Source organism: Choloepus didactylus, chromosome 8 (genome assembly GCF_015220235.1).
Source record: "Choloepus didactylus isolate mChoDid1 chromosome 8, mChoDid1.pri, whole genome shotgun sequence".
NCBI classification, from domain to species: domain Eukaryota; kingdom Metazoa; phylum Chordata; class Mammalia; order Pilosa; family Megalonychidae; genus Choloepus; species Choloepus didactylus.
Window position 1 is genome coordinate 20,394,388 of NC_051314.1, and position 26,559 is coordinate 20,420,946.

At 37.4% G+C, this 26,559-nt stretch overlaps 1 protein-coding gene across 2 annotated transcripts; it reads right to left on the reverse strand.

Moving 5' to 3' along the window:
* Window positions 1-4,996: 4,996 nt before the first annotated feature.
* On the reverse strand, window positions 4,997-26,559 carry LOC119543120 (protein HP-25 homolog 2-like). Of its 2 annotated transcripts, XM_037847803.1 has the most exons (4): window positions 26,431-26,460; window positions 25,268-25,373; window positions 8,873-9,073; window positions 4,997-5,482 (listed from the first exon to the last, which is right to left on the reverse strand). In XM_037847803.1, the coding sequence occupies exons 2-4, from the start codon at window positions 25,278-25,280 to the stop codon at window positions 5,040-5,042; spliced, it is 657 nt and encodes a 218-aa protein (XP_037703731.1). In that variant the 5' UTR covers window positions 25,281-25,373; window positions 26,431-26,460; the 3' UTR covers window positions 4,997-5,039. The 2 variants fall into 2 exon arrangements, with proteins under 2 accessions (XP_037703731.1, XP_037703730.1); XM_037847802.1 differs by lacking the exon at window positions 25,268-25,373 and having other exon boundaries at window positions 26,431-26,559.

Here is a 26,559-nt window from a genome sequence, read left to right on the forward strand (position 1 = left end):
AAATTCACAAATACCTGGAGGTTAAACAACACACTCCTAAACAATCAGTTGGTTAAAGAAGAAATAGCAAGAGAAATTGCTAAATATATAGAGATGAATGAAAATGAGAACACAACATACCAAAACCTATGGGAGGCAGCAAAAGCAGTACTGAGGGGGAAATTTATAGCACTAAATGCATATATCAAAAAGGAAGAAAGAGCCAAAATCAAAGAACTAATGTATCAACTGAAGAAGCTAGAAAATGAACAGCAAACCAATCCTAAACCAAGTAGAAAAAAAGAAATAACAAGGATTAAAGCAGAAATAAATGACATAGAGAACAAAAAAACAACAGAGAGGATAAATAACACCAAAAGTTCGTTCTTTGAGAAGATCAACAAGATTGACAACCCCTAGCTAGACTGACAAAATCAAAAAGAGAGAAAACCCATATAAACAAAATAATGAATGAAAAAGGTGACATAACTGCAGATCCCGAAGAAATTAAAAAAATTATAAGAGATACTATGAATAACTGTATGGCAACAAACTGCATAATGTAGAGGAAATGGACAATTTCCTGTAAACATATGAACAACCTAGACTGACCAGAGAAGAAATAGAAGACCTCAACCAACCAATCACAAGCAAAGAGATCCAATCAGTCATCAAAAAGCTTCCCACAAATAAATACCCAGGGCCAGATGGCGTCACAGGGGAATTCTACCAAACTTTCCAGAAAGAAGTGACACCAATCTCACTTAAACTCTTTCAAAACACTGAAGAAAATAGAACACTACCTAACTCATTTTATGAAGCTAACATCAATCTAATACCAAAACCAGGCAAAGATGCTACAAAAAAGGAAAACTACCGGCAAATCTCCCTAATGAATATAGATACAAAAATCCTCAACAAAATACTTGCAAATCGAATCCAAAGACACATTAAAAAAATCATACACCATGAACAAGTGGGGTTCATTCCAGGCATGCAAGGATGGTTCAACATAAGAAAATCAATCAATGTATTACAACACATAAAAAATTCGAAAGGGAAAAATCAAATGATCATCTCAATAGATGCTGAAAAAGCATTTGACAAAATCCAACATCCCTTTTTGATAAAAACACTTCAAAACGTACGAATTGAAGGAAACTTCCTCGATATGATAAAGAGCATATATGAAAAACACACAGCCAACATAGTACTCAATGGTGAGAGACTGAAAGCCTTCCCTCTAAGATCAGGAAGAAGACAAGGATGCCCGCTGTCACCACTGTTATTCAACATTGTGCTGGAAGTACTAGCCAGGGCAATCCATCAAGACCAAGAAATAAAAGGCATCCAAATTGGAAAAGAAGAAGTAAAACTATCATTGTTTGCAGATGATGTGATCTTATATCTGGAAAACCCTGAGAAATCGACGATACAGCTACTAGAACTAATAAACAAATTTAGCAAAGTAGCAGGATACAAGATTAATGAACATAAGTCAGTAATGTTTCTATATGCTAGAAAGGAACAAACTGAAGAGACACTCAAGAAAAAGATACCATTTTCAATAGCAACTAAAAAAATCAAGTACCTAGGAATAAATTTAACCAAACATGTAAAAGACCTATACAAAGAAAACTACATAACTCTATTAAAAGAAATAGAAGGGGACCTTAAGAGATGGAAAAATATTCCATGTTCATGGATAGGAAGGCTAAATGTCATTAAGATGTCAATTCTACCCAAACTCATCTACAGATTCAATGCAATCCCAATCAAAATTCCAACAACCTACTTTGCAGACTTGGAAAAGCTAGTTATCAAATTTATTTGGAAAGGGAAGATGCCTCGAATTGCTAAAGACACTCTAAAAAAGAAAAACGGAGTGGGAGGACTTACACTCCCTGACTTTGAAGCTTATTATAAAGCCACAGTTGTCAAAACAGCATGGTACTGGCACAAAGACAGACATATAGATGAATGGAATCGAATTGACAATTCGGAGATAGACCCCCAGATCTATGGCCAACTTTAATAAGGCCCCCAAAGTCACTGAACTGGGTCATAATGGTCTTTTCAACAAATGGGGCTGGGAGAGTTGGATATCCATATCCAAAAGAATGAAAGAGGACCCCTACCTCACACCCTACATAAAAATTAACTCAAAATGGACCAAAGATCTCAATATAAAAGAAAGTACCGTAAAACTCCTAGAAGATAATGTAGGAAAGCATCTTCAAGACCTTGTATTAGGTGGCCACTTCCTGGACTTTACACCCAAAGCACAGGCAGCAATAAAAAAACTAGATAAATGGGAACTCCTCAAGCTTAGAAGTTTCTGCACCTCAAAGGAATTTCTCAAAAAGGTAAAGAGGCAGCCAACTCAATGGGAAAAAATTTTTGGAAACCACGTACCTGACAAAAGACTGATATCTTGAATATATAAAGAAATCCTACAACTCAATGACGATAGTCTGGACTGCCCAATTATAAAATGGGCAAAAGATATGAAAAAGTTCTCTGAAGAGGAAATACAAATGGCCAAGAAACACATGAAAAAATGTTCAGCTTCACTAGCTATTAGAGAGACGCAAATTAAGACCACAATGAGATACCATCTCACACCGATCAGAATGGCTGCCATTAAACAAACAGGAAACTACAAATGCTGGAGGGGATGTGGAGAAATTGGAACTCTTATTCATTGTTGGTGGGACTGTATAATGGTTCAGCCACTCTGGAAGTCAGTCTGGCAGTTCCTTAGAAAACTAGATATAGAGTTACCGTTTGATCCAGCGATTGCAGTTCTCGGTATATACCCGGAAGATCGGAAAGTAGTGACATGAACAGATATCTGCACGCCAATGTTCATAGCAGCATTATTCACAATTGCCAAGAGATGGAAACAACCCAAATGTCCTTCAACAGATGAGTGGATAAATAAAATGTGGAATATACACACAATGGAATACTACACGGCAGTAAGAAGGAACGATGTTGTGAAACATATGACAACATGGATGAACCTTGAAGACATAATGCTGAGCGAAATAAGCCAGGCACAAAAAGAGAAATATTATATGCTACCACTAATGTGAACTTTGAAAAATGTAAAACAAATGGTTTATAATGTAGAATATAGGGGAACTAGCAATAGAGAGCAATTAAGGAAGGGGGAACAATAATCCAAGAAGAACAGATAAGCTGTCGTGGGTAATTTTAACGTTCTGGGAATGCCCAGAAATGACTATGGTCTGTTAATTTCTGATGGGTATAGTAGGAACAAGTTCACAGAAATGTTGCTATATTAGGTTACTTTCTTGGGGTAGAGTAGGAACATGTTGGAAGTAAAGTAGTTATCTTAGGTTAGTTGTCTTTTTCTTACTCCCTTGCTATGGTCTCTTTGAAATGTTGTTTTAGTGTATGTTTTTTTTTTTAATTTTTTTAAAATTTTTTTATTTTTCATAGAGTTGATTTAAAAAAAAAGTTAAAAAAAAAACAAGGAAAAAAAACTCTTAGGCAGTAACAAGACTAGATAAGGACCATTAGTGATAAATATCTAAAGAAAGCAACATTCTTACATGAGAATGAGAATGGTTAATTTTTTTTCGTCCAGACTAAAAACATTTGACTACAATATACAAAATATTACAATATTACAAAATAGTCTCCTGTTTTCTTCTAGAAACTTTATAGTTTTGGCTTTCCATTTGGGTCTTCCACCCATCTCTAAGTAATTTCTGTATATGGTATAAGATAAGGCTCACAATTCTTTTTTATTTCTATACAGATATCCAGCACTTTTCTTTAAAAAAAAAAAAAAAAAACTTGCCTGATTAAATTACCATGGCACATTTGTCAAAAATCATTTGACCCCTTATTACTTATCTTATTCAAAATTTATGGAAATTTGAGGTAGAACATTTAGTCAAGAAAAAGAAATTAGAGGGAAAATAATTGTAAATGAAAACCATAACACTGCCATTATGTGCATGAAATATGACCATCATGTGTAAAATTCGAATGAATCTATGGATGAATTATAAGAAATGATAAGAGAGTATATTAAGTTGACTAATGAGATTAATGTATAAAAGCAAAAGCATTTATATTTACTAGTAACTACTTGCATCATGTACTGCCAGACTCCCTGCTTCAACTCGCTCCTGCAGGAAGAATGGGAATTACCTGGAATCTCCAGTGGTGAGTTCAAAGAACCTGTGCTGCGTTTCTGTTTGAACCACATTTTAAAAGCTACAGAATACAGTTACTGCTCTGAGAGTCTCCTGTTGTGTTGACAATTAAAATATTGGACTAGAGTCAGCTTCTGAATTCCTAAAAATTAGAATCATTCTGGGATTCATTCCTCAGGAACACTAAACTACAAGTTTAACCAGAAAATTTTTGAGGGGCAAAGCTGAGTCTGAAGGATTGGTAGAAATTGTGGTGACAGTATTGATATCATAATGGCAATGATAATTATCATATAATATTAATAGCATCTAATATTTAATGAGTGATTATCATGTGTCAAGAAATACTATGTGTCTTATAGGCCTATCTTACATAACTCAAATAAGATGTTTATAAGGCAGATAATATTTTTTGCAAAAATTTTTTAAAAAGGAATCTTTATACCCTGGAGAAGAAATGTCAGCGTTAAACAATTAGGACTGTAGGGACCTTTCAGGCCTTCTATATCATTCTAGAAGGGCAGTAATCTTCCCCTACCTTTCATAAGGCTGGCTATGACTTCTTGCAACTCCCCTGCCATCTCACCTTGCTTGTAGACATAAAGCATATATAAACTTAAGCAAGGTTTAGTCATTTTAGATATTGTCAATAAATATTACTGAATGATCAATAAATTGATAGAATTTATTGGCTTCAATGATGAGTGTTAAATTCACATTAATAAGCTGGATATTTTTTCAAGACATGGATTATACTTCTTTAAAGGGCATTAATCTGAAGGATATTAATGAGGGGGAATATTCTGATTTAAAGAAAGACCAAATTGAAGAAGTGGAGAGAACTGGTGCCCCACAGACATATTACATTTAATAGACCAAAAACCCAAAGAACAGAGTTTGAATAATTCCTTTTTCAGGTTCTTGTTGGCTGAGGTTGGACTCCATCCAGACCCTGTCTCCTTTCTCAAGCTGCACGATGGCAGTTGCTGATATATGACCATAGCCATCCTTGGCCTCAGTTTCCTTCTTGATAACTTGAATGCCATTCCTCATGAGACCCACATTCACAGCTTTCTGGAAGAGCTCAATATCAAAGCCAAAGTGGTAGATGCCAGGGAAGGCACAAGTGAACACGCCAGTGGCCAGGTCAAAATGGTCCTGATGATTGTGCAGAGCTTCCTTGAAGATAATAGGCTGGGAGGGAGCACGGAGGGGTTCATCCAGCTTCACCGCAAAGGCAGACGTTGGTGGAGATGGACAATCCTCAGTGTTTCCGGGGAAGCCTCTTGGCCCTGGACTTCCAGGAAAACCTGATATTCCGAGAAATCCAAATAAACAGAGGGTGTACTATTATACTTCTGATTCAACGCATTTCACATTTAGTGATTTCTTTCTCAACACTCACTGCCACCCTCTCAGATAACCCTACTCACCCTTTAAGCATTGCCCCACCATCACTTCCTCCTTGAATACTCCTGACCAGGAATTTTTTTCTCCCTAATATGAGTCTTATTAATGACACTGATCTGTGATTACTCCTACTGAAGCTCTTACCACAACGAATCGTAAACATGCTTCAGATCTTGTGTGTGTGTGTGTGTGTATGTATATGTGTGTGTGTGTGTGTGTGTGTGTGTGTGTATTTAACAATGAACTACTAAACGGCAGGAACAAATTGTCAGCATTTCAAATCCAGAGTAACCTTTTGGCAGAGTTGGTACTCTAAACATGTTTGTGAAATTAAATAAGTAACTAATTAATTAAACAATTTCTCTTCCAGACATTCCATATCCATGAATATTTTTTCCATAATACAATTATAGGGTATAAGGACAACTATTAGGAATGAAATGATATTCAGTGGCCAGATCTGGGGACAGGGTTAGGAATTCAGAATTAAAAAAATTTTTTTTATTAGAGAAGTTGTATGCTTATAGAAATTCATGGTGAAAATAAAGACTTCCCATATACTTCTCCTTGTTGTTAACACTTTGCATTAGTGTGGTAACTTTGTTACAATTGATGAAAGAATATTATAATTTTACTATTAATTATAGTTCACTGTTTACCTAAGGGTTTGCTATTTATTTTATACAGTTGTATGTTTTTTTAAATATTTTTACCCTAGTAACATATATACCACCTAAATGTCCTCTTTAATCACATTCAAATATATATTTCAGTGGTGTTAATTCCATTCACAAAGTTGTACAACCATCACCTCCATATATTACCAAAACTTGTCCAGAACCCCAAACAGAAATTCAGTACCAGATAAACATTACTCCCCATTCCCTACCCACACTCCTGTGTTCTAATTCCTGACTATTTGAATTTGCCTATTCTAATTAATTCATATCAGTGAGATCATAGAATATATGCCCTATTGTGTCTGGCTTATTTCACTCAACATGATGTCTTCAAGGTTCATACATGTTGTCACATGTATTAGAACGCCATTCATTTCACAGCTGAATAATATTCCATTGTATGGATATATATCACATCGTGGTTATCCATTCACCTGGTGATGGACACTTGGCTTGCTTACCACTTGTGGCTATTGTGAATAATGCCACTGTGAACATAGGTGTGCAAATTTCTGACTGACTCCCTGCTTTCAATCCCTTTGGATATATATACTTAGAAGTGGGATTTGAGGTCATATAGTACTGAAGTTTCTGAAGAAACACCACTGTCTTCCCCAGCAGCTAAACGATTTTACATTCCCACCAACAATGAACAAGTCCTCCTGTTTCTCCACAGATAGCCAACAATTGTTATTTTTCATTTTTTTAATGGTAGCCATTCTAGTGGGTGTGAAATGGTATCGTATCGTGGTTTGGATTTGCATTTTCCTAATGACTAATGATGCTGAGCATCCTTTCATAAACTTTTTGACCTTTTGTGTAAGGTTTTTGGAGAAATGTCCATACAAGTCTTTTCCCAATTTTTAAATTGGGTTTTTGTCTTTTTTGTTGTTGTTGTGTTGTAGGTTTCCTTACATATTTTGGATATTAAACACTTAACAGATATGTGGTTTCCAAATATTTCTCCCATTCTGTTTGTTGTCTTTTTTTACAAAGTTGTCTGATGCACAAAAGTTTTTAATTTTGATGAAGTCTCATTTTCATATTTTTTTCTTTTTTGCTCATGCTTTTCATGTAAGGGGTGAGAAACTATTACCTAACAAGTACTGAAGACACTTCCCTATGTTTTCTTCTAGAAGTTTTATAGTCCTTATATTTAGGTTTTTGATCCATTTTGAATTAATGTTTGTATATAATGTGAGGTAGGGACCCACCTTCATTCATTTGCATGTGAATATCCCAGCACTATTTGTTGAAGAGACTATTCTTCCCCAAATGAGTGGACTTGACACCTTGTCAAAAATCAATTGGCCATAGATCTGAGGGTCTATTTCTGAACACTTTAAGTATATTATTACTGGTATTCCTCTGGATTCTTTCTTAAAGAATAGAGTTTTAAGGTCATAGTAATCTATTAAAATCTCTAAATTATTCTTAAATACATTTATGTAAATACAGTTGTACATACAGACAATCAGAAAAGCAATCTTTTGAGACATGAAGTAATAATATATTTCATCATTTATCATATCTTTGAAGACTCCTTGTTTCTTCTACCCCTGAGTGCCAGCTCTGAAACCTCCCAATCGTATGATCTTGGACTATATCAATTCTCTGTTCTCTAGTCAATAAAATATTTTGAGACCCACATGATATTATGTAAAAGTTTCATTAAAGGAAATCTGGAACATACATATTAAGTAATAATCTCTCCTATTTAACAAATGAGAAGATGGAGCTACAAAATTGTGGACTTTACACTAAATTCATAGTCTCTCAATTTCTGGTCTGAGGAATTTTCCAGTGGGTGAAGTAAGATTTCTAGAAGTATTACACAGATGCTTTGCAAACAAATCCAGTTATGTTCAATTCAATTTACAAAGAGGATCACCAGATTTTTCCACAGTTTTATAAGATGGACACATAACGGCTACATTCCCTTTTTTTTCTATAACACTGCATAAATACATATTACATGAAATAGTGCATGTAAATTCACCTGCATCCTCCCTGGCATACTGGGAGTACTAAATTAGTCTTTATTGTTAATCATTTCACTTGAAAAAAATTGCATTATAAAGTACAAAATTGTGGATTTGAAATCTAACTCTGCCAAAAGATATCTGTATATGTAGACAAAACTTTTTCAAAAATTCAGTAAGCCCCAGTTTCCTTATTTATGAAAGGGAACTTGTTCTGAGACTAAAGGAAATCTAGCAATATATGTACATGTACTAGAAGAGTAGTTCTATCATTTGGCTGCAAATCAGAATTATCTGGGATATTTAATACAATACAGATATTCCTGTCTTGCACTTGATGATATGATTATGTCTGAGTGTGGCCCAGGGATATGTATTTTTAAGAAAGCTTTTGAGGTTTGTCAAAGAGAATCCTGGGTTAACCACCAGTCAACAATAGGTTTAGACATATCTGCAAGTCACAAAGTCTATGGCCATCATAACCCAGAATTTATTTTCTTAGTGAGAAGTGACCATTCTGGGTACCTGGGAGATTTCATGGCTCTAAAAGTTTTCAACTTAAGAGAAAGGGGGTAAATTAAGCAGAGGGAAAAAGGAATTTGTTTCTCATATTATCAGCTAGGGGCACCTGGAAGGCCTGGAAATCCAGCAGGTCCTGGGAGTCCTGGGGGTCCCGGGGGTCCTGGGGGTCCTGGGAGTCCTGGGGGTCTTTGGAGTCCTGGGGATCCTGGAGGTCCTCGAGGTCCTTGGTTTTCACAAGTCTCAAAATCTGTTGACAATTCAGCAACTCCCCTTGTCATTAACAGAGACACAGCCAGCATCCAGAGACCTATAGCACAGGAGCAAAGGGTAGAAATTCACAAAAACCAGACTGAAGATGTTCAGTGGCTGATGTCTCCTTTCTCAGAAGAAAATCCCATACACATCAAGGAGTACATGATGTCTTGGTCTACACGTTCCTAAGACCTATCCTTTCAATGTCAAGAGTTAGCTATACGCTGTCAAAAGGATTTAGATGGCCGCTCCTACATATTACTAATATAGGCATGTATAACTATGAATTTCCTTTTAAGCACTGCTTGAGCTATATCCCATAAGTTTTGGTATGCTGTACCTTCATTTTTATTCATGTTCATATATTTTCTAATTTTTCTTTTATTTCATCTTGGCCCATTGTTTATTTAAGAGTGTGTTGTTTAATTTCCACACAATTGTGAATTTCCCAAATTTCTTTTTTTGTTGTTGTTATTTCTAATTTCACTCCATTGTGGTCAGAGTGCATACCTCTTAAGTGTATCGAAGTTTGTTTTCTGGCCTAAAATGGACTATCACTGAGAATGTTCAATAAATGTTTTCTTTTGTCTTCGGGTGGTGTGTTCTGTACAGGTCTGTTTGGTGTGTTTGGTTTATTCTGTTGAACAAATATTCCATTTCCTTGCTCATCTTCTCTTTATTATTCTATCCATTATTGAAAGTGGATGGTAGAATAGTCTAAATTTCTTTTCATTTCTTGTCCCATTGTTTATTTAGGAGTGTGTTGTTTAATTTCCACATAATTGTGATTTCCCACATTTCTTTTTGTTACTTATTTCTAATTTCATTACACTGTGGTTAGAGAACACTGTTTATGTGATTTCTATCCTCTTAAATGTAGTGAGGTTTGTTTTACGGACTAACGTATGGTCTACGCTGGAGAAAGTTCCACGTACACTTGAGAATAATCTATTCTGCTGTTTTTGGTTGGAGTGTTCTACAAATTTTGTGTTCTGTTTTGTATATTTGGGTTATAGTATTGTTAATATCTTCTTTTTCCTTGCTAATCTTCCCTTTAATTGTTCTATCCATTACTGAAAGTGTGTATGAAATCTCCAACTACTATTCTTGGCTAGAATATTTTTCCTTTCATTTCTGTCAGGTTTTGCTTTATGTATTTTAGTGTTTTAAAATGCATATGTGTTTATAATTGTTATATCTTCTTAATCAGTCAACCATTTTATCATTACAAAAAGTCCCTCTTTCTCTCTAGTAACATTTTTCTTGCTTTAAAGTCTATTTTCTCTGACATTTGTATAGTCACTCCAGGTTTACTGTGGTTGTTGTTTGCATGATATATCATTTTTCATCCTTTCTTTTACCTATTTGTATCTTTGAATAGATGGAATATATTTGGATCTTGTATTTTTTTATTTTTAATACATTTTTAAATTGTGAACTTTAACATATATACATAACAGTGATAACTTTCAAAGTATGGTTTAACATGCAGTTAGAGAGCAAATTTCAAAGAATGTCATGGGTCACAGTTCCACAACATCAGCTATTTTCCATCATTATAAAATATAACATGCATACAGAAAGGTGTTAACTTTCGATGCACAGCTCAACAAGCAGTTATACAGGCAATTTCAAAAATTGTTACAGGTTACAGTTCCACAGTTTCAGTTCTTACCTTATTATACAATATTATAAATACACAGAAAGGTGAAGACTTTCAAAACACATTCAATGAGTAGCTGTACAGCAAATTTCAAAGGAGGTTGTGCCAGTTTGAATGTATTATGTCCCTCAAAGTGCCATTATCTTTGATGTAATCTTGTGTGGGCGGACGTATCAGTGTTGATTAGATTGTAATTCTTTGAGTGTTTCCGTGGACATGTGCCCCACCCAACTGTGGGCGATGACTCTGGTTGGTTAATTTCCATGGAGGTGTTGCCCCGCCCATTCAAGGTGGGTCTGAATTAAATTACTGGAGCACCATATAAGCTCAACAGAAGGAGCAAGCTTGCTACAGCCAAGACGGATGCTCTGAAGAATGCCCAGGGGCTGAGAGAGGAACTGCAGATGAAAGACAGTTTGAAGACAGCCATTGAAAGCAGACACTTGCTTTGGAGAAGCTAAGAGAGGACAAATGTCCCAAGAGCAACTGAGAGTGACATTTTGAAGAGGAGCTGCAGCCTAGAGAGGAACGTGCTGGGAGAAAGTCATTCTGAAACCATAACTTGGAGCTGACACCAGCCACATGTCTTCCCAGCTAACAGAGCTTTTCTGGAAACCATTGGCCATCCTCCAGTGAAGGTACTTGATTGTTGATACACTACCTTGGACATTTTATGGCCTTAAGACTGTAACTGTGTAGCCAAATAAACCCCCTTTATAAAAGCCAATCCATTTCTGATGTTTTGCATTCTGGCAGCATTAACAAACTAGAACAGATGTTATAAGTTACAGTTCCACCATGTCATTTACCTCCTTCCAGCTATTTCAACACCCCAGCATATATATATATATATATATATATATATATATATATATATATATAAAAGTTTCAGAATTCAGAGACCTTTGTTAAATCTTATCCTGTTTGTTGCTACCCCTTTCTCTCACTTAATCCCTTTCTCCATCTTCAGGGGTGTCTAGGCAGAGAACACCCTAACTTGTTCATATTGAAAGGGGGTATTGACAGTACAGGGAAGGGGGCTGCATCTGATTTTTGTTCTTAAAGAGGCTATTGCCTCTAGGTTTTAGGACATGTCTGGCATAGGAATACTCTGGTGGATTTAAGTTTCTGAAAGATAAAACTTAGTGAGTGAATATTTTATAGAATCTCATGTAGGAATCTAGGTATTTGGTGCTAATTTTGGTAAGGGCATGGCATTCTGTGGCCATTTGGGATGTCTAGCTGGAGCTTGCATAAGAGAAACCCCCAGGATAGCCTCTCAACTCTATTTGGTATCTCTTGGCCACTGTGACCTCAGCTTGTTGTCTTTCTTCTTCCCCCTTTTGGTCAAGTAGGCATTTTCAATCCCTTGCTGCCAGAATGCTACAGGCTCTGGGGAAGAAGCATGGCCTTGCAATGCTTTGATTTTGGATTTGTAGCCTTCAAAACCAAGGGACAATAAATTCTTGTTGTTTAGCTCAATCCATTATGAAGTATCTGTCATAACAGCCTAACAAACAAACTCTGGTCGATGGGCAAAACTGAGGGGCTGAAGACTAGCTCTGAAAAGGGGCTTTTGCTCTTTTTTCATTTTTTTTCTCTCATTCTAAGCAGCTCATTAGAGAAAGCCTCAGGCATTATCAATTGTCAGCACTGACCCTGGCAAGGGTGGAGTTAAGAGAGTCAGAGAGACAAAGGAGTAGAAGAGAACTTCCAATGGGGTGTCTCTTCCCTGAGAAGAGGGGGACAGGGCCCAGCTCAAGTGATACTTCCTTTATTACTTTCTTTCATTAAGTGAAAAATTCTAATGTTGGAGGGTGGGGCAAGATGGTGGCATACAGAGGTGTGGAATTTAGTTAGTCCTCTAGAGTAACTAGTAAATAGCCAGGAACAACTAGTAAATAGTCTGGAACAACTGTTGGGAGACATCCATGACTGTTCACACATTGTGCACCAGTCAGGAATGGATGGCACAGCTGAGATCATAGCATAAAGTTAGTAAAAACTGTGAACCAGCACCCCTTCCCCTGGCATGGCAGGTGTGAGAAAGAAGCAGTCCCTATCAGGAGCAGGGAGGGGTAGCTCAGCCAAACTCCAACTGCAGTTTTAATTCAACAAATTTGGACTATTGAATACAACATACAAGCACAGATAGGCCCTGAGCAAATAAGAATCTGTTTTTCCTCCTGGGAGATAGGAGGCAGGGCTGAAGGGAAAAAAAAATACACACACACACACACACACACACAGAGGCTTTTGGAGACAGCTGAGCTCAGAGTGCTAGAGAATGGCTATGTCTCAAAAAAGGGGGCACAGAGAACTGGATACAAATTCTGGTCGATGGGCAAAACTGAGGGGCTGAAGACTAGCTCTGAAAAGGGGCTTTTGCTTTTTTTCCATTTTTTTTTCTCTCATTCTAAGCAGCTCATTAGAGATAGCCTCAGGCATTATCAATTGTCAGCACTGACCCTGGCAAGGGTGGAGTTAAGAGAGTCAGAGAGACAAAGAAGTAGAAGAGAACTTCCAATGGGTGTCTCTTCCCTGAGAAAAGGGGGACAGGGCCCAGCTCAAGTGATGGCCTGCCCTCAAGGAATTGAGACCTCAGTGCCTGGGGGAAAACAAACCAACCAGAAACAACTTAAGCTTGGCTTCTGACACCCCTGGTTCCTGGCCAGGACTGGGTCCACTGTGAATTAAAGGGACTGCACCTCTTTATGCTGGTAGGGAGCTTCAGGCTGACAAGTGCCACCTGCTGGACAGGATAGGAAAAGCACCATGTCTAGAGGCCTCTCAGGAAAGTCTGACAACCTGCTGCTCAGGGAAACTTGATACTGATTACACCTTCCTCCTAAGACCTGGGCCCATCTGGTCTGGGAAAATCTGATTGGGGTAATCATGGAAACCAGATGCCTAGACAACAAAGATTTTGAGTCAACTTAGGAAACGTGAAGATATGGCCCAGGCAAAGGAACAAACTTGCATCTCAACTGAGATACAAGAATGGAAATAACTAATTATTAATCAAACAAATCTCCTAAATCAATCCAAAAATCAAACCAATGAATTAAGGAGGATATGACAAAAGGATGAAGTATATAAAGAAGACATTGGGAGAACATAAGGAAGAAATCGTAAGTGTGAAAAAACAATTGGCAGAACTTATGGGGATGAAAGGCACAATATAAGAGAGAAAAAAAAACACAATGGAGACATACAAAAGCAGATTTAGGGGGGTGGGGCAAGATGGCGGATTGGTGAGGTGTATGTTTTAGTTACTCCTCCAGGAAAGTAGGTAGAAAGCCAGGAACTGCATGGATTGGACACTGCAGAGCAATCTGACTTTTGGCATACTTCATACAACACTCATGAACATGTTGAACTGCTGAGATCAGCAAAATCTGTAAGTTTTTGTGGCCAGGGGACCCGCTCCCCTCCCTGCCAGGCTCAGTCCCGTGGGAGGAGGGGCCATCAGCACTGGTAAGGAGAAGGGAGAACTGCAGTGGCAGCTCTTATCGGGAACTCATTCTACTGATCCAAGCTCCAATCATAGATAGACTGAGACCAGACACCAGAGAATCTGAGAGCAGCCAGACCAGCAGAGAGGAGATAGGGATAGCAAGAAACAGCAAGAAAAGCCCAAAAAGAAAAGCAGAGGCTTTTTGGAGTTCTGGTGAACACAGAAAGGGGAAGGGTAGAGCTCAGGCCCTGAGGCACATATGCAAATCCCAAAGAAAAACTGATCACTCTGCCCCCTGGACTTTTCCTTAATGGACCTAATTGCTTTGTCTCTTAGCATTTCAATAACCCATTAGATCTGCAAGGAGGGCCCCCTTTTTGTTTTCTTTTTCTAAAACAATTACCCTAAGAAGCCCAATACAGAAAACCTCAAAGACTTGCAATTTGGGCAGGTCAAGACAAGAGCAGAACTACGATAGCTGAGACAAAAGGCAATAATCCAGTGGCTGAGAAAATTCACTAAACACTACAACTTCCCAAGAAAGGGGGGCATCTGCTCAGCAGACTGGGAGCCTCCCTACACAGCCTTGCAGCCCAGAAACACCCTGGGGGGACGGCACTCACCTGTGACACAGCACAGTCATCCCTCAACAGAGGACCAGGGGGTGCACAGCCTGGAAGAGGGACCCACTTGCAAGTCTCAGGGGCCACACCAAGGACTTGTGGGTCAGTGGCAGAGACAAACTGTGGCAGGACTGAACTGAAAGATTAGACTATTGCAGCAGCTTTAAAACTCCAGGAACACCAGGGAGATTTGATTGTTAGAGCCACCGCTCCCCTCCCTGACCGCCCAGACACATGCCCCACATACAGGGCAGGCAAAACCAACTACACACGCAAGCTTGGTACACCAACTGGACCCCACAAGACTAACTCCTCCACTCACCACAAAGACAAAGCAGGGGGGAACTGGCTTGAGGGGAACAGGTGGCTCGTGGACACCACCTGCTGGTTAGTTAGAGAAAGTGTACTCCACGAAGCTATAGATCAGACAAATTAGAGATAAGGATTTCAATTGGTCTACAAATCCTAAAAGAACCCTATCAAGTTAAGCAAATGCCAAGAGGTCAAAAACAACAGAAAATTTTAAAGCATATGAAAAAACCAGATGATATGGATAACCCAAGCCCAAGCACCCAAATCAAAAGATCAGAGGAGACACAGTACCTAGAGCAACTAATCAAAGAACTAAAGATGAATGAAGAGACCATGGCATGGGATAAAAAGGACATGAAGAAGAGCATGGCACGGGAAGTAAAGTACATCAAGAAGACCCTAGAAGAGCATAAAGAAGACATTGCAAGACTAAATAAAAAAATAGATGATCTTATGGAAATTAAAGAAACTGTTGACCAAACTAAAAAGATTCTGGATACTCATAGTACAAGACTAGAGGAAGCTGAACAATGAATCAGTGATCTGGAAGATGACAGAATGGAAAATGAAAGCACAAAAGAAAGAATGGGGAAAAAATCAAAAAAATCGAAATGGACCTCAGGGATATGATAGATGATATAAAACATCCAAATATAAGAGTCATCGGTGTTTCAGAAGGGGAAGAAAAGGGTAAAGGTCTAGGAAGAGTATTCAAAGAAATTTTGGGGGAAAACTTCCCAAATCTCCTAAACACCATAAATACACAAATCGTAAAAGCCCAGTGAACTCCAAATAGACTAAATCCAAATAAACCCACTCCGAGACATATTCTGATCACACTGTCAAATATGGAAGAGAAGGAGCAAGTTCTGAAAGCAGCAAGAGAAAAGCAATTCACCACATACAAAGGAAACAGCATAAGACTAAGTAGTGATTACTCAGCAGCCACCATGGAGGCGAGAAGGCAGTGGCATGACATATTTGAAATTCTGAGAAAAGTTTCCAACCAAGAATACTTTATCCAGCAAAGCTGTCATTCAAATTTGAGGGAGAGCTTAAATTTTTCACAGACAAACAAATGCTGACAGAATTTGCTAACAAGAGACCTGCCCCACTGGAGATACTAAAGGGAGACCTTCAGACAGAGAAACAAAGAAAGGACAGAGAGATATGGAGAAAGGTTCAGTACTAAAGATATTTGGTATGGGTACATTAAAGGATATTAATAGAGAGAGGGGAAAAATATATATGACAAACATAAACCAAAGGATAAGGTGGCAGATTCAAGAAATGCCTTCACAGTTATAATGTTGAATGTAAATGGATTAAACTCCCAAATTAAAAGATATAGATTCACAGAATGGATCAAAAAAATGAACCATCAATATGTTGCATACAAGAGACTCATCTTAGACACAGGGACACAAAGAAATTGAAAGTGAAAGGATGGAAAAAAATATTTCATGCCAGCTACAGCCAAAAGAAAGCAGGTGTAGCAATATTAATCTCAGATAAAACCGACTTAAAATGCAGGGATGTTTTGAGAGACAAAGAAGGCCACTACATCCTAATAAAAGGGGCAATTCAACAAGAAGAAATAACAATCATAAATGCTTATGCACCCAATCAAGGTGCCACAAAATACATGAGAGAAACACTGGCAAAACTAAAGGAAGCAATTGATGTTTCCACAATAATTCTGGGAGACTTCAACACATCACTCTCTCCTACAGATAGATCAACCAGACAGAAGACCAATAAGGAAACTGTAAACCTAAACAATCTGATAAATGAATTGGATTTAACAGACATATATAGAACATTACATCCCATATCACCAGGATACACATTCTTCTCTAGTGCTCACGGAACTTCCTCCAGAATAGATCATATGCTGGGACATAAAACAAGGCTCAATAAATTTAAAAAGATTGAAATTATTCAAAGCACATTCTCTGACCACAATGGAATACAATTAGAAGTCAATAACCATCAGAGACTTAGAAAATTCACAAATACCTGGAGGTTAAACAACACACTCCTAAACAATCAGTGGGTTAAAGAAGAAATAGCACGAGAAATTGCTAAATATATAGAGACGAATGAAAATGAGAACACAACAAACCAAAACCTATGGGATGCAGCAAAAGCAGTACTGAGGGGGACATTTTTAGGAATAAACGCATATATTAAAAAGGAAGAAAGAGCCAAAATCAAAGAACTAATGAACTGAAGAAACTAGAAAATGAACAGCAAACCAATCCTAAACCAAGTAGAAGAAAAGAAATAACAAGGATTAAAGCAGAAATAAATGACATAGAGAACAAAAAAACAACAGAGAGGATAAATAACACCAAAAGTTGGTTCTTTGAGAAGATCAACAAGATTGACAAGCCCCAGCTAGACTGACGAAATCAAAAAGAGAGAAGACCCACATAAACAAAATAATGAATGAGAAAGGTGACATTACTGCGGATCCCAAAGAAATTTAAAAAATTATAAGAGGATACTATGAACAACTGTATGCCAACAAACTGGATAATGTAGAGGAAATGGACAATTTCCTGGAAACATATGAATAATCTAGACTGACCAGAGAAGAAACAGAAGACCTCAACCAACCAATCACAAGCAAAGAGATCCAATCAGTAATCAAAAAGTTTCCCACAAATAAATGCCCAGGGCCAGATGGCTTCACAGGGGAATTCTACCTAACTTTCCAGAAAGAACTGACACCAATCTTACTTAAACTCTTTTAAAACATCGATGAAAATGGAACACTACCTAACTCATTTTATGAAGCTAACATCAATGTAATACCAAAACCAGGGAAAGAAGCCACAAAAAAGGTAAACTCCCGGCCAATCTCCCTAATGAATATAGATGCAAAAATCCTCAACAAAATACTTGCAAATCGAATCCAAAGACACATTAAAAAAATCATACACCATGACCAAGTGGGGTTCATTCCAGGCATGCAAGGATGGTTCAACATAAGAAAATCAATCAATGTATTACAACACATTAACAAATCAAAAGGGAAAAATCAAATGATCATCTCAATAGATGCTGAAAAAGCATTTGACAAAATCCAACATCCCTTTTTGATAAAAACACTTCAAAACGTAGGAATTGAAGGAAACTTCCTCAATATGATAAAGAGCTTATATGAAAAAACCACAGCCAGCATAGTACTCAATGATGAGAGACTGAAAGCCTTCCCTCTAAGATCAGGAACAAGACAAGGATGCCCGCTGTCACCACTGTTATTCAACATTGTGCTGGAAGTGCTAGCCAGGGCAATCCGGCAAGACAAAGAAATAAAAGGCATCCAAATTGGAAAAGAAGAAGTAAAACTGTCATTGTTTGCAGATGATATGATCTTATATCTGGAAAACCCCGAGAAATCGACAACACAGCTACTAGAGCTAATAAACAAATTTAGCAAAGTAGCGGGATACAAGATTAATGCATATAGGTCAGTAATGTTTCTATAGGCTAGAAATGAACAAACTGAAGAGATACTCAAGAAAAAGATACCATTTTCAATAGCAACTAAAAAAATCAAGTACCTAGGAATAAACTTAACTAAAGATGTAAAAGACCTATACAAAGAAAACTACATAACTCTACTAAAAGAAATAGAAGGGGACCTTAAAGGATGGAAAAATATTCCATGTTCATGGATAGGAAGGCTAAGTGTCATTAAGATGTCAAACTCATCTACAGATTCAATGCAATCCCAATCAAAATTCCAACAACCTACTTTGCAGACTTGGAAAAGCTAGTTATCAAATTTATTTGGAAAGGGAAGATGCCTCGAGTTGTTAAAGACACTCTAAAAAAAGAAAAACGAAGTGGGAGGAGTTACACTCCCTGACTTTGAAGCTTATTATAAAGCCACAGATGTCAAAACAGCATGGTAACGGCACAAAGATAGACATATAGATCAATGGAATTAAATTGAGAATTCGGAGATAGACCCCCAGATCTATGACCAACTGATCTTTGATAAGGCCCCCAAAGTCACTGAACTGAGTCAAAAAGGTCTTTTCAACAAATGGGGCTGGGAGAGTTGGATATCCATATCCAAAAGAATGAAAGAGGACTCCTACCTCACACCCTACACAAAAATTAACTCAAAATGGACCAAAGATCTCAATATAAAAGAAAGTACCATAAAACTCCTAGAAGATAATGTAGAAAAACATCTTCAAGACCTTGTATTAGGCGGACACTTCCTAGACTTTACACCCAAAGCACAAGCAACAAAAGAAAAAATAGATAAATGAGAACTCCTCAAGCTTAGAAGTTTCTGTACCTCAAAGGAATTTCTCAAAAAGGTAAAGAGGCAGCCAACTCAATGGGAAAAAATTTTTGGAAACCATGTATCTGACAAAAGACTGATATCTTGCATATATAAAGAAATGCTACAACTCAATGATAGCTCAGACAGCCCAATTATAAAATGGGCAAAAGATATGAAAAGACAGTTCTCCGAAGAGGAAATATAAATGGCCAAGTAACACATGAAAAAATTTTCAGCTTCACTAGCTATTAGAGAGATGCAAATTAAGACCACAATGAGATACCATCTCACACCAATTAGAATGGCTGCCATTAAACAAACAGGAAACTACAAATGCTGGAGGGGATGTGGAGAAATTGGAACTCTTATTCATTGTTGGTGGGACTGTAAAATGGTTCAGCCACTCTGGAAGTCCGTCTGGCATTTCCTTAGAAAACTAGATATAGAGTTACCGTTCGATCCAGCAATTGTACTTCTCGGTATATACCCGGAAGATCAGAAAGCAGTGACACGAACAGATATCTGCACGCCAATGTTCATAGCAGTATTATTCACAATTGCCAAGAGATGGAAACAACCCAAATGTCCTTCAACAGATGAGTGGATAAATAAAATGTGGTATTTACACACAATGGAATACTACATGGCAGTAAGAAGGAACGATGGTGTGAAACATATGACAACATGAATGGACCTTGAAGACATAATGCTGAGCAAAATAAGCCAGGCACAAAAAGAGAAATATTATATGCTACCACTAATGTGAACTTTGAAAAATGTAAAACAAATGGTTTATAATGTAGAATGTAGGGGAACTAGCGATAGAGAGTAATTACGGAAGGGGGAACAATAATCCAATAAGAACAGATAAGCTATCGTGGGTAAATTTAACATTCTGGGAGTGCCCAGGAATGACTATGGTCTGTTAATTTCTGATGGGTATAGTAGGAACAAGTTCACAGAAATGTTGCTATATTAGGTTACTTTCTCAGAGTAGAGTAGGAACATGTTGGAAGTAGAGTAGTTAGCTTAGGTTAGTTGTCTTTTTCTTTACTCCCTTGTTATGGTGTCTTTGAAATGTTCTTTTATTGTATGTTTTTTTTTAATTTTTTTTTCTTTTTTTCATACAGTTGATTTAAAAAAAAGTTTTAAAAAAAACAAAAACAAGGAAAAATATGCAGAGCCCCCTTAAGGAGCTGGTGGAGAATGCAGGGGTATTGGCCTGTCCCACTGTGATGGTTGCTAGCATGCCCACAGACATAGGGGACTGGTGGTTTGATGGGTTGAGACCTCTACCACAGGATTTGCCCTTGGGAAGACTGTTGCTGCTAAAGAGAGGCTAGGCCTCCCTATAATTGTGCCTAAGAGCCTCCTCCTGAATGCCTCTTTGTTGCTCAGATGTGGCCCTCTCTCTCTAGCTAAGCCAACTTGGCAGGTGAAATCACTGCCCTCCCCGCTACGTGGGATCAGACACCCAGGGGAGTGAATCTCCCTGGCAACGTGGAATATGACTCCTGGGGAGGAATGTAGATCTGGCATCATGGGATGGAGAACATCTTCTTGACCAAAAGGGGGATGTGAATGGAAATGAAATAAACTTCAGTGGCAGAGAGATTCCTAAAGGAGCCGAGAGGTCACACTGTTGGGCACTCTTACGCACAATATAGACAACCCTTTTTAGGTTCTAATGAATTAGGGTAGCTGGTGGTAGATGCCTGAAACTATCAAACTACAAACCAGAACCCATGAATCTTGAAGACAATTGTATAAAAACGTAGCTTATGAGGGGTGACAATGGGATTGGGAAAACCGTAAGTACCACACTCCCCTTTGTCTAGTTTATGGATGGATGAGTAGAAAAATAGGGGAAGGAAACAAACAAACAAGCAGACAAAGGCACCCAATGTTCTTTATTACTTTAATTACTCTTTTTCACTTTAATTATTATTCTTGTTATTTTTGTGTGTGTGGTAATGAAGGTGTCAGGGATTGATTTTGGTGATGAATGTACAACTATGTAATGGTACTGTGAACAATTGAATGTATGATTTGTTTTGTATGACTGCGTGGTATGTGAATATATCTCAATAAAATGAATATTAAAAAAATAAAATGCAGGGAATGAATCAGGAGAATGATAAGGTTGAGCTGATTTTTGGCAGATGTTGTGTAACCATAACTGAATAAAAGCATGGACAGGACACAATTAGAAACTGGGACTGATATTTTATCTTCCATGATTATCCAAACCAAGACATAAAGTTGTACTAGTGCAACTTATTAATAAAAGTGCAAAATGGTAGTCATGTTGAAAAAAAAAGATTTAAAGTGGAAGAAGAAAAGATTCATGAGCTGGAGGTGAGGATATCTGAAATCCTACACACAAAAGAGCAGATAGGGAAAAGAATGGAAAAATATGAGCAGTGTCTTAGGGAACTGAATTACAACATGAAGCACATGAATGTACATGTCATAGGTGTCCCAGAAGGAGAAGAGAAGGAAAAAGGGATGGAAACAATAATGGAGGAAATAATCACTGAAATTTCCCATCTCTTATGAAAGACATACAATTACAGATCCAGGAAGCACAGTATGTCCCAAATAGAATAGATCCAAATAGATTTATGCCAAGACACTTAATAATCAGATTACCACATTTCAAAGACCAGGAGAGAATTCTGAAAGCAGCAAGAGAAAAGATATCCATTACATACAAGGGAAGTGCGATAAGACTATATGCAGATTTCTCAGTAGAAACCATGGAGGTGAGAAGGCAGTGGTGTGACATATTTAAGATACTGAAGGAGAGGAAATACCAACCAAGAATTCTACATCCAGTGATGCTGTCCTTCAAAAGTGAAGGAGAGTTTAAAATATTCTCAGACAGACAGACACTGAGAGAGTTTGTGAACAAGATACAGGAAATATTCTACAGGAAATACTGAAGAGAGCACTACAGACAAATGGGAAAGACAGGAGAGAGAGGTTTGGAGCACAATATTGAATGATGGTAATATAATAATGTAAGTACACTGAACAAAGATAACTGTGAGTAAGGTTGAGGGAGGAAGTTTAGGGGTGGGTAGGATGACAGCAGGAGGATAGAAGATGAAGACTGGTACTGTATAACTTACTGAAACCTATAGTGGTCAATGATTGTGACTAAATGAACAATTATGTTTTTACATGAGGGAGGACAAATGAATGTCAACTTTGAAAGGTGTTAAAAATGGGGTAGTATTGGAGAAAAAAATACAATCAGCACAAACTGGAATTTATAGTTAACAGTAACATTATAATAATGTGCTTCCACTAATTGTAACAAAAGCAATGTACCAAAGCTAAATATCTATAAGGGGAATATAAGGGAGGGGAATGGGGATTCTTGGTGTTGGTGTTGTCTCACTTTTTTTATTGTATTTTATTTTAATCTTATTTTTTCTTTGTTACTTGTTCTTCTTTATTTTTCTTTTTTCTTTTTACTTTTTTTTTCTCTTCCTCTTTCTTTTTAGAAGAAATGGAAATGTCCTTATATAGATAGTGTTGGTGAATGCATGACTATGTGATTATACAGGGAACTATTGATTGTTTACTTAGGATGGAATGTATGCTGTATGAATAAAACCACCTAAAAAACAGAGGAATACAAGTGATGGAGAAAACGTGGAGAAAGGGATGTACCTAATCACTATTGGTGGGGAAGTAGAATGGTGCAGCCCATCTGGAGGGCAGTGTAGTGGTTCCCTAGAAAGCTAAGTATGGGGTTGCCATATATATGGTCCTGCAACTTGGTTAATAGGTATATACTCGGAAGAATTGAAAAGAGGGACATGAAGGGACATTTGCACAATGAGGTGCATGGTATCAGTATTCATGATTTGCAGTGGATGGAGGTGACCTAAGGGTACATCAACTGATGAATGGAATGGTGATCTGTGAACTGCTACAAGAAGGAGTGAAGTTGTGAGGTGAATGGACATTGAGGACAGTATATTGAGTGAAATAAACCAGAAATGAAAAGAAAAATATTATAATGCCTTACTAATATGGACTAAATATAATGTGCAAACTCAGAGAATTGAGTCTGAGAGCACAGATTATCAGGGGAAGGCTTATTGTAAAGGTTCCTAGACTGTAAGTTCTTACAGCAGTTACACCTATCCTTGAGCTGTAATGGTTATTTCTAAACTCTGAGATGTGGAGCTGTTTGTGTATAACCTGGTCAGTCCCTGGTACTTCAGGTATCTGTGTGACACCTGAGACTCAGAGCCAGAGTCTTGCAGCTATGAATGTCAGCATTACCCCATACAGCAAACGTTAAAGAGTCTGAAAAAAGAGATCAGACTTCAATTAGAGATATGAACGAAATGGACTTGTTTAGGACTAAGGTAAATCCAACTGGGTAAAGGATGATACTGATGGCATTTTTGAAGCTTCAGCTTTCACTTGGGACCAAAGGAAGAGAGGTTTATTAGGTGCAGGATCTATATTTTTTGTGACACTTTATATAATTTGACTTGTATGGTCAGTTTATTCAAATGACATAATGTTTGGAGCCTTGACTGGGGAGTGAGTTCTGGTTGGTTTGTACAGGTTGGTGTGAAGCCTCAATACATCCCAGAATAATTCTGGCAGAGAATGAAGATGTATTCGCAAAGTTCCCTTGAGGGACTGTGGGAAAATGTGGAAATATTAAATTTCCCCACCTGGGGAATTAATGATATTCTCACAAGCATTGGGGGCTACCTCAACTGCAAGGCTTGCCCTTTTGAAGTTTGTTACTACAAGGGAGAGGCTAAGCCTACTTTAAAATAGTCCTCCATTTTAAGAGTCATGCCCCAGAGAACCTCTTTGGTTGCTCAGATGTGGCCTCACTCTCTAAGCCAACTCTGCAGGTAAACTCACTGCCTTCCCCCCAAAGTGGGACATGATTCCCAGGGGTGTGGAATTCCCTGGCAATGTGAGACATGACTAGTGGTGATGAGCTTGGCCCTGGCATTGTGGGATTGAGAAAACCTTCTTGGACCAAAAAGGGGAAGCAAAACAAAACAAAATAAAGTTTCAGTGGCTGAGACATCTCAAATAAAGTTGAGAGGTCATTCTGGAGGTTATTCTTATGCCTTATACAGAAATCCCTTTTTAGTTTTTAATGTATTGGGATAGCTAGAAGGGAATACCTGAAACTGTTGAACTGCAACCCAGTAGCTTTGATTCTTGAAGACAATTGTATAACTAGGTAGCTTACACTGTGTGACTGTGATTATGAAAACTTTGTGGTTCCCACTCCCTTTATACGGCATTTGGACAGATGAATAGAAAAATGAGGACAAAAAGTAAATGAATAATAGGGAAGGATGGAGGGGGTGGGATGTTTTGGGTGTTCTTTTGCACTTTAACCTTTTTTGTGTATTGCAATGAAAATGTTCAAAAATTGAATATGGTGATGAATGCACAACTATATAATGGTGCTGTGAATAATTGATTGTACACCAGGGATGATTGTACGGTATGTGAATATATCTCAATAAAATTGAATTTAAAAAACTCTAATGTAGTAATTTGATTTCTTAATGATTTTTATAACTATATATTTTTTAGTTATTTCTTTTGTAGTTGCTCTAGAGGTTACCATATACATTTTATCTTATCAGAATCAGCCCCTGATTTATACTAACTTAACTCCAGTGAAGTAGAGAAGCCTTAGTCCTATATAACTCTATTCTCAATTCCCCCTTTTGTGATAATGTTGTTATACATATGGCATCTATAAATGTTACAAACCAAACAATATATTATTATAATCATTACTTGGCATAATTTCATGTCTTTTATAGCAGCTGAGCAAAGAAAGAACAAGTATATAATTATAGCTTTTGTTATAGTACCTTTCTTACTCATTTCTCCCTGTCTTCACTTGTTTCTGTGGATTCAAGCTACCATGTAGAGTTGTTTCCATAGTCCAATACTGCTTTGCTCTCATCCACTTCCTTTCTGGTGTTGTTTAAAAATATATTAAATTTCTATATGCTATAGGCTCCAAAATACATTATAGTTTCAGTGATTTATATAATTGCTTTTTATATCAGTTAAGAAAAGAAAGGGGAAGAAATATTCATTTACATTATCTTTTATAATTACATTTCTATCTTTACTGAAGATTTTTGTTTCTTCACGTGGATTTGAATTTTTCTCTGAGGTCACTTGCTTTCAGCCTGAAAAACTTTGTTTAGTGTTTCCTGTAAGGCAGGATTGCTACCGGCAAATTCTGTTAACTTTTGTTTATCTAGGAATGTTTTTATTTTACTTTCACTTTTCAAAGATAGCTTTGCAAGATATAAGATTCTTGGTTAACAGATTTTTTGTTTGTTTTCTCTGAGCACTTGAAAATGTTATACAATTGCCTTCTGTTCGCCGTTATTTTGGAGGAGAAATCAGATTCTTTGGGGAGAGATATGGAGCTCCCTGATCTGTGGTCAGCTCTCCTCCTGGGCAAAATATTTGATCCACAGCTCAGAACAGCAGGTGGTTTCCTCAGACCAGAGTGGTGGCAATCAGCGGATAAATAAAGATTCTTAACCACTCTTAAGACTTCAGATTCTGAAATTCAAGTCCCTCCAAACACACCTATTAACTAACTCTGAGGAAGTTACTATGACCTCCTGAGTAATCTTCTGTATAGGATTCTTTCTGGAGAGTTAGGAAAAATAATATATGAAAAATGCTTAGAACAGTGCCTACTGCATATGTGTTAGTTATTCCTATTATATTTCCATATTTATATCTCAGTGAATTTCAGTTCCCCTATCAAAGAGGTAACATGAGAGTCAATATTCTCACATTAATATACCTTTGGCCATTCATGCTAAGTTTCCAAGCCTAGTATCTTCTCTTCATAATAACCAAGCATAAAATGCAGTGTGACTACTTTTAGTACTAACATAAATTTTATTTAAATGTTATAAAATAAAATAAGATGACACATATGATATATTCACAGTAAGAAAAGAGTTGAGTTCTAAAGTAAATAATCTCTAATGAGGAACCTTACCTGCAATTTCCACGGAGAAAGTTCCTCCTTCCCCAGTCATCCTGACATGTGAATTGAAGCTTGTGTATTTATCAACCTCCTCAGCTGTCCTCTGTCTCTATCACAAGGTTCATGTTCAAAGTTTTGAGG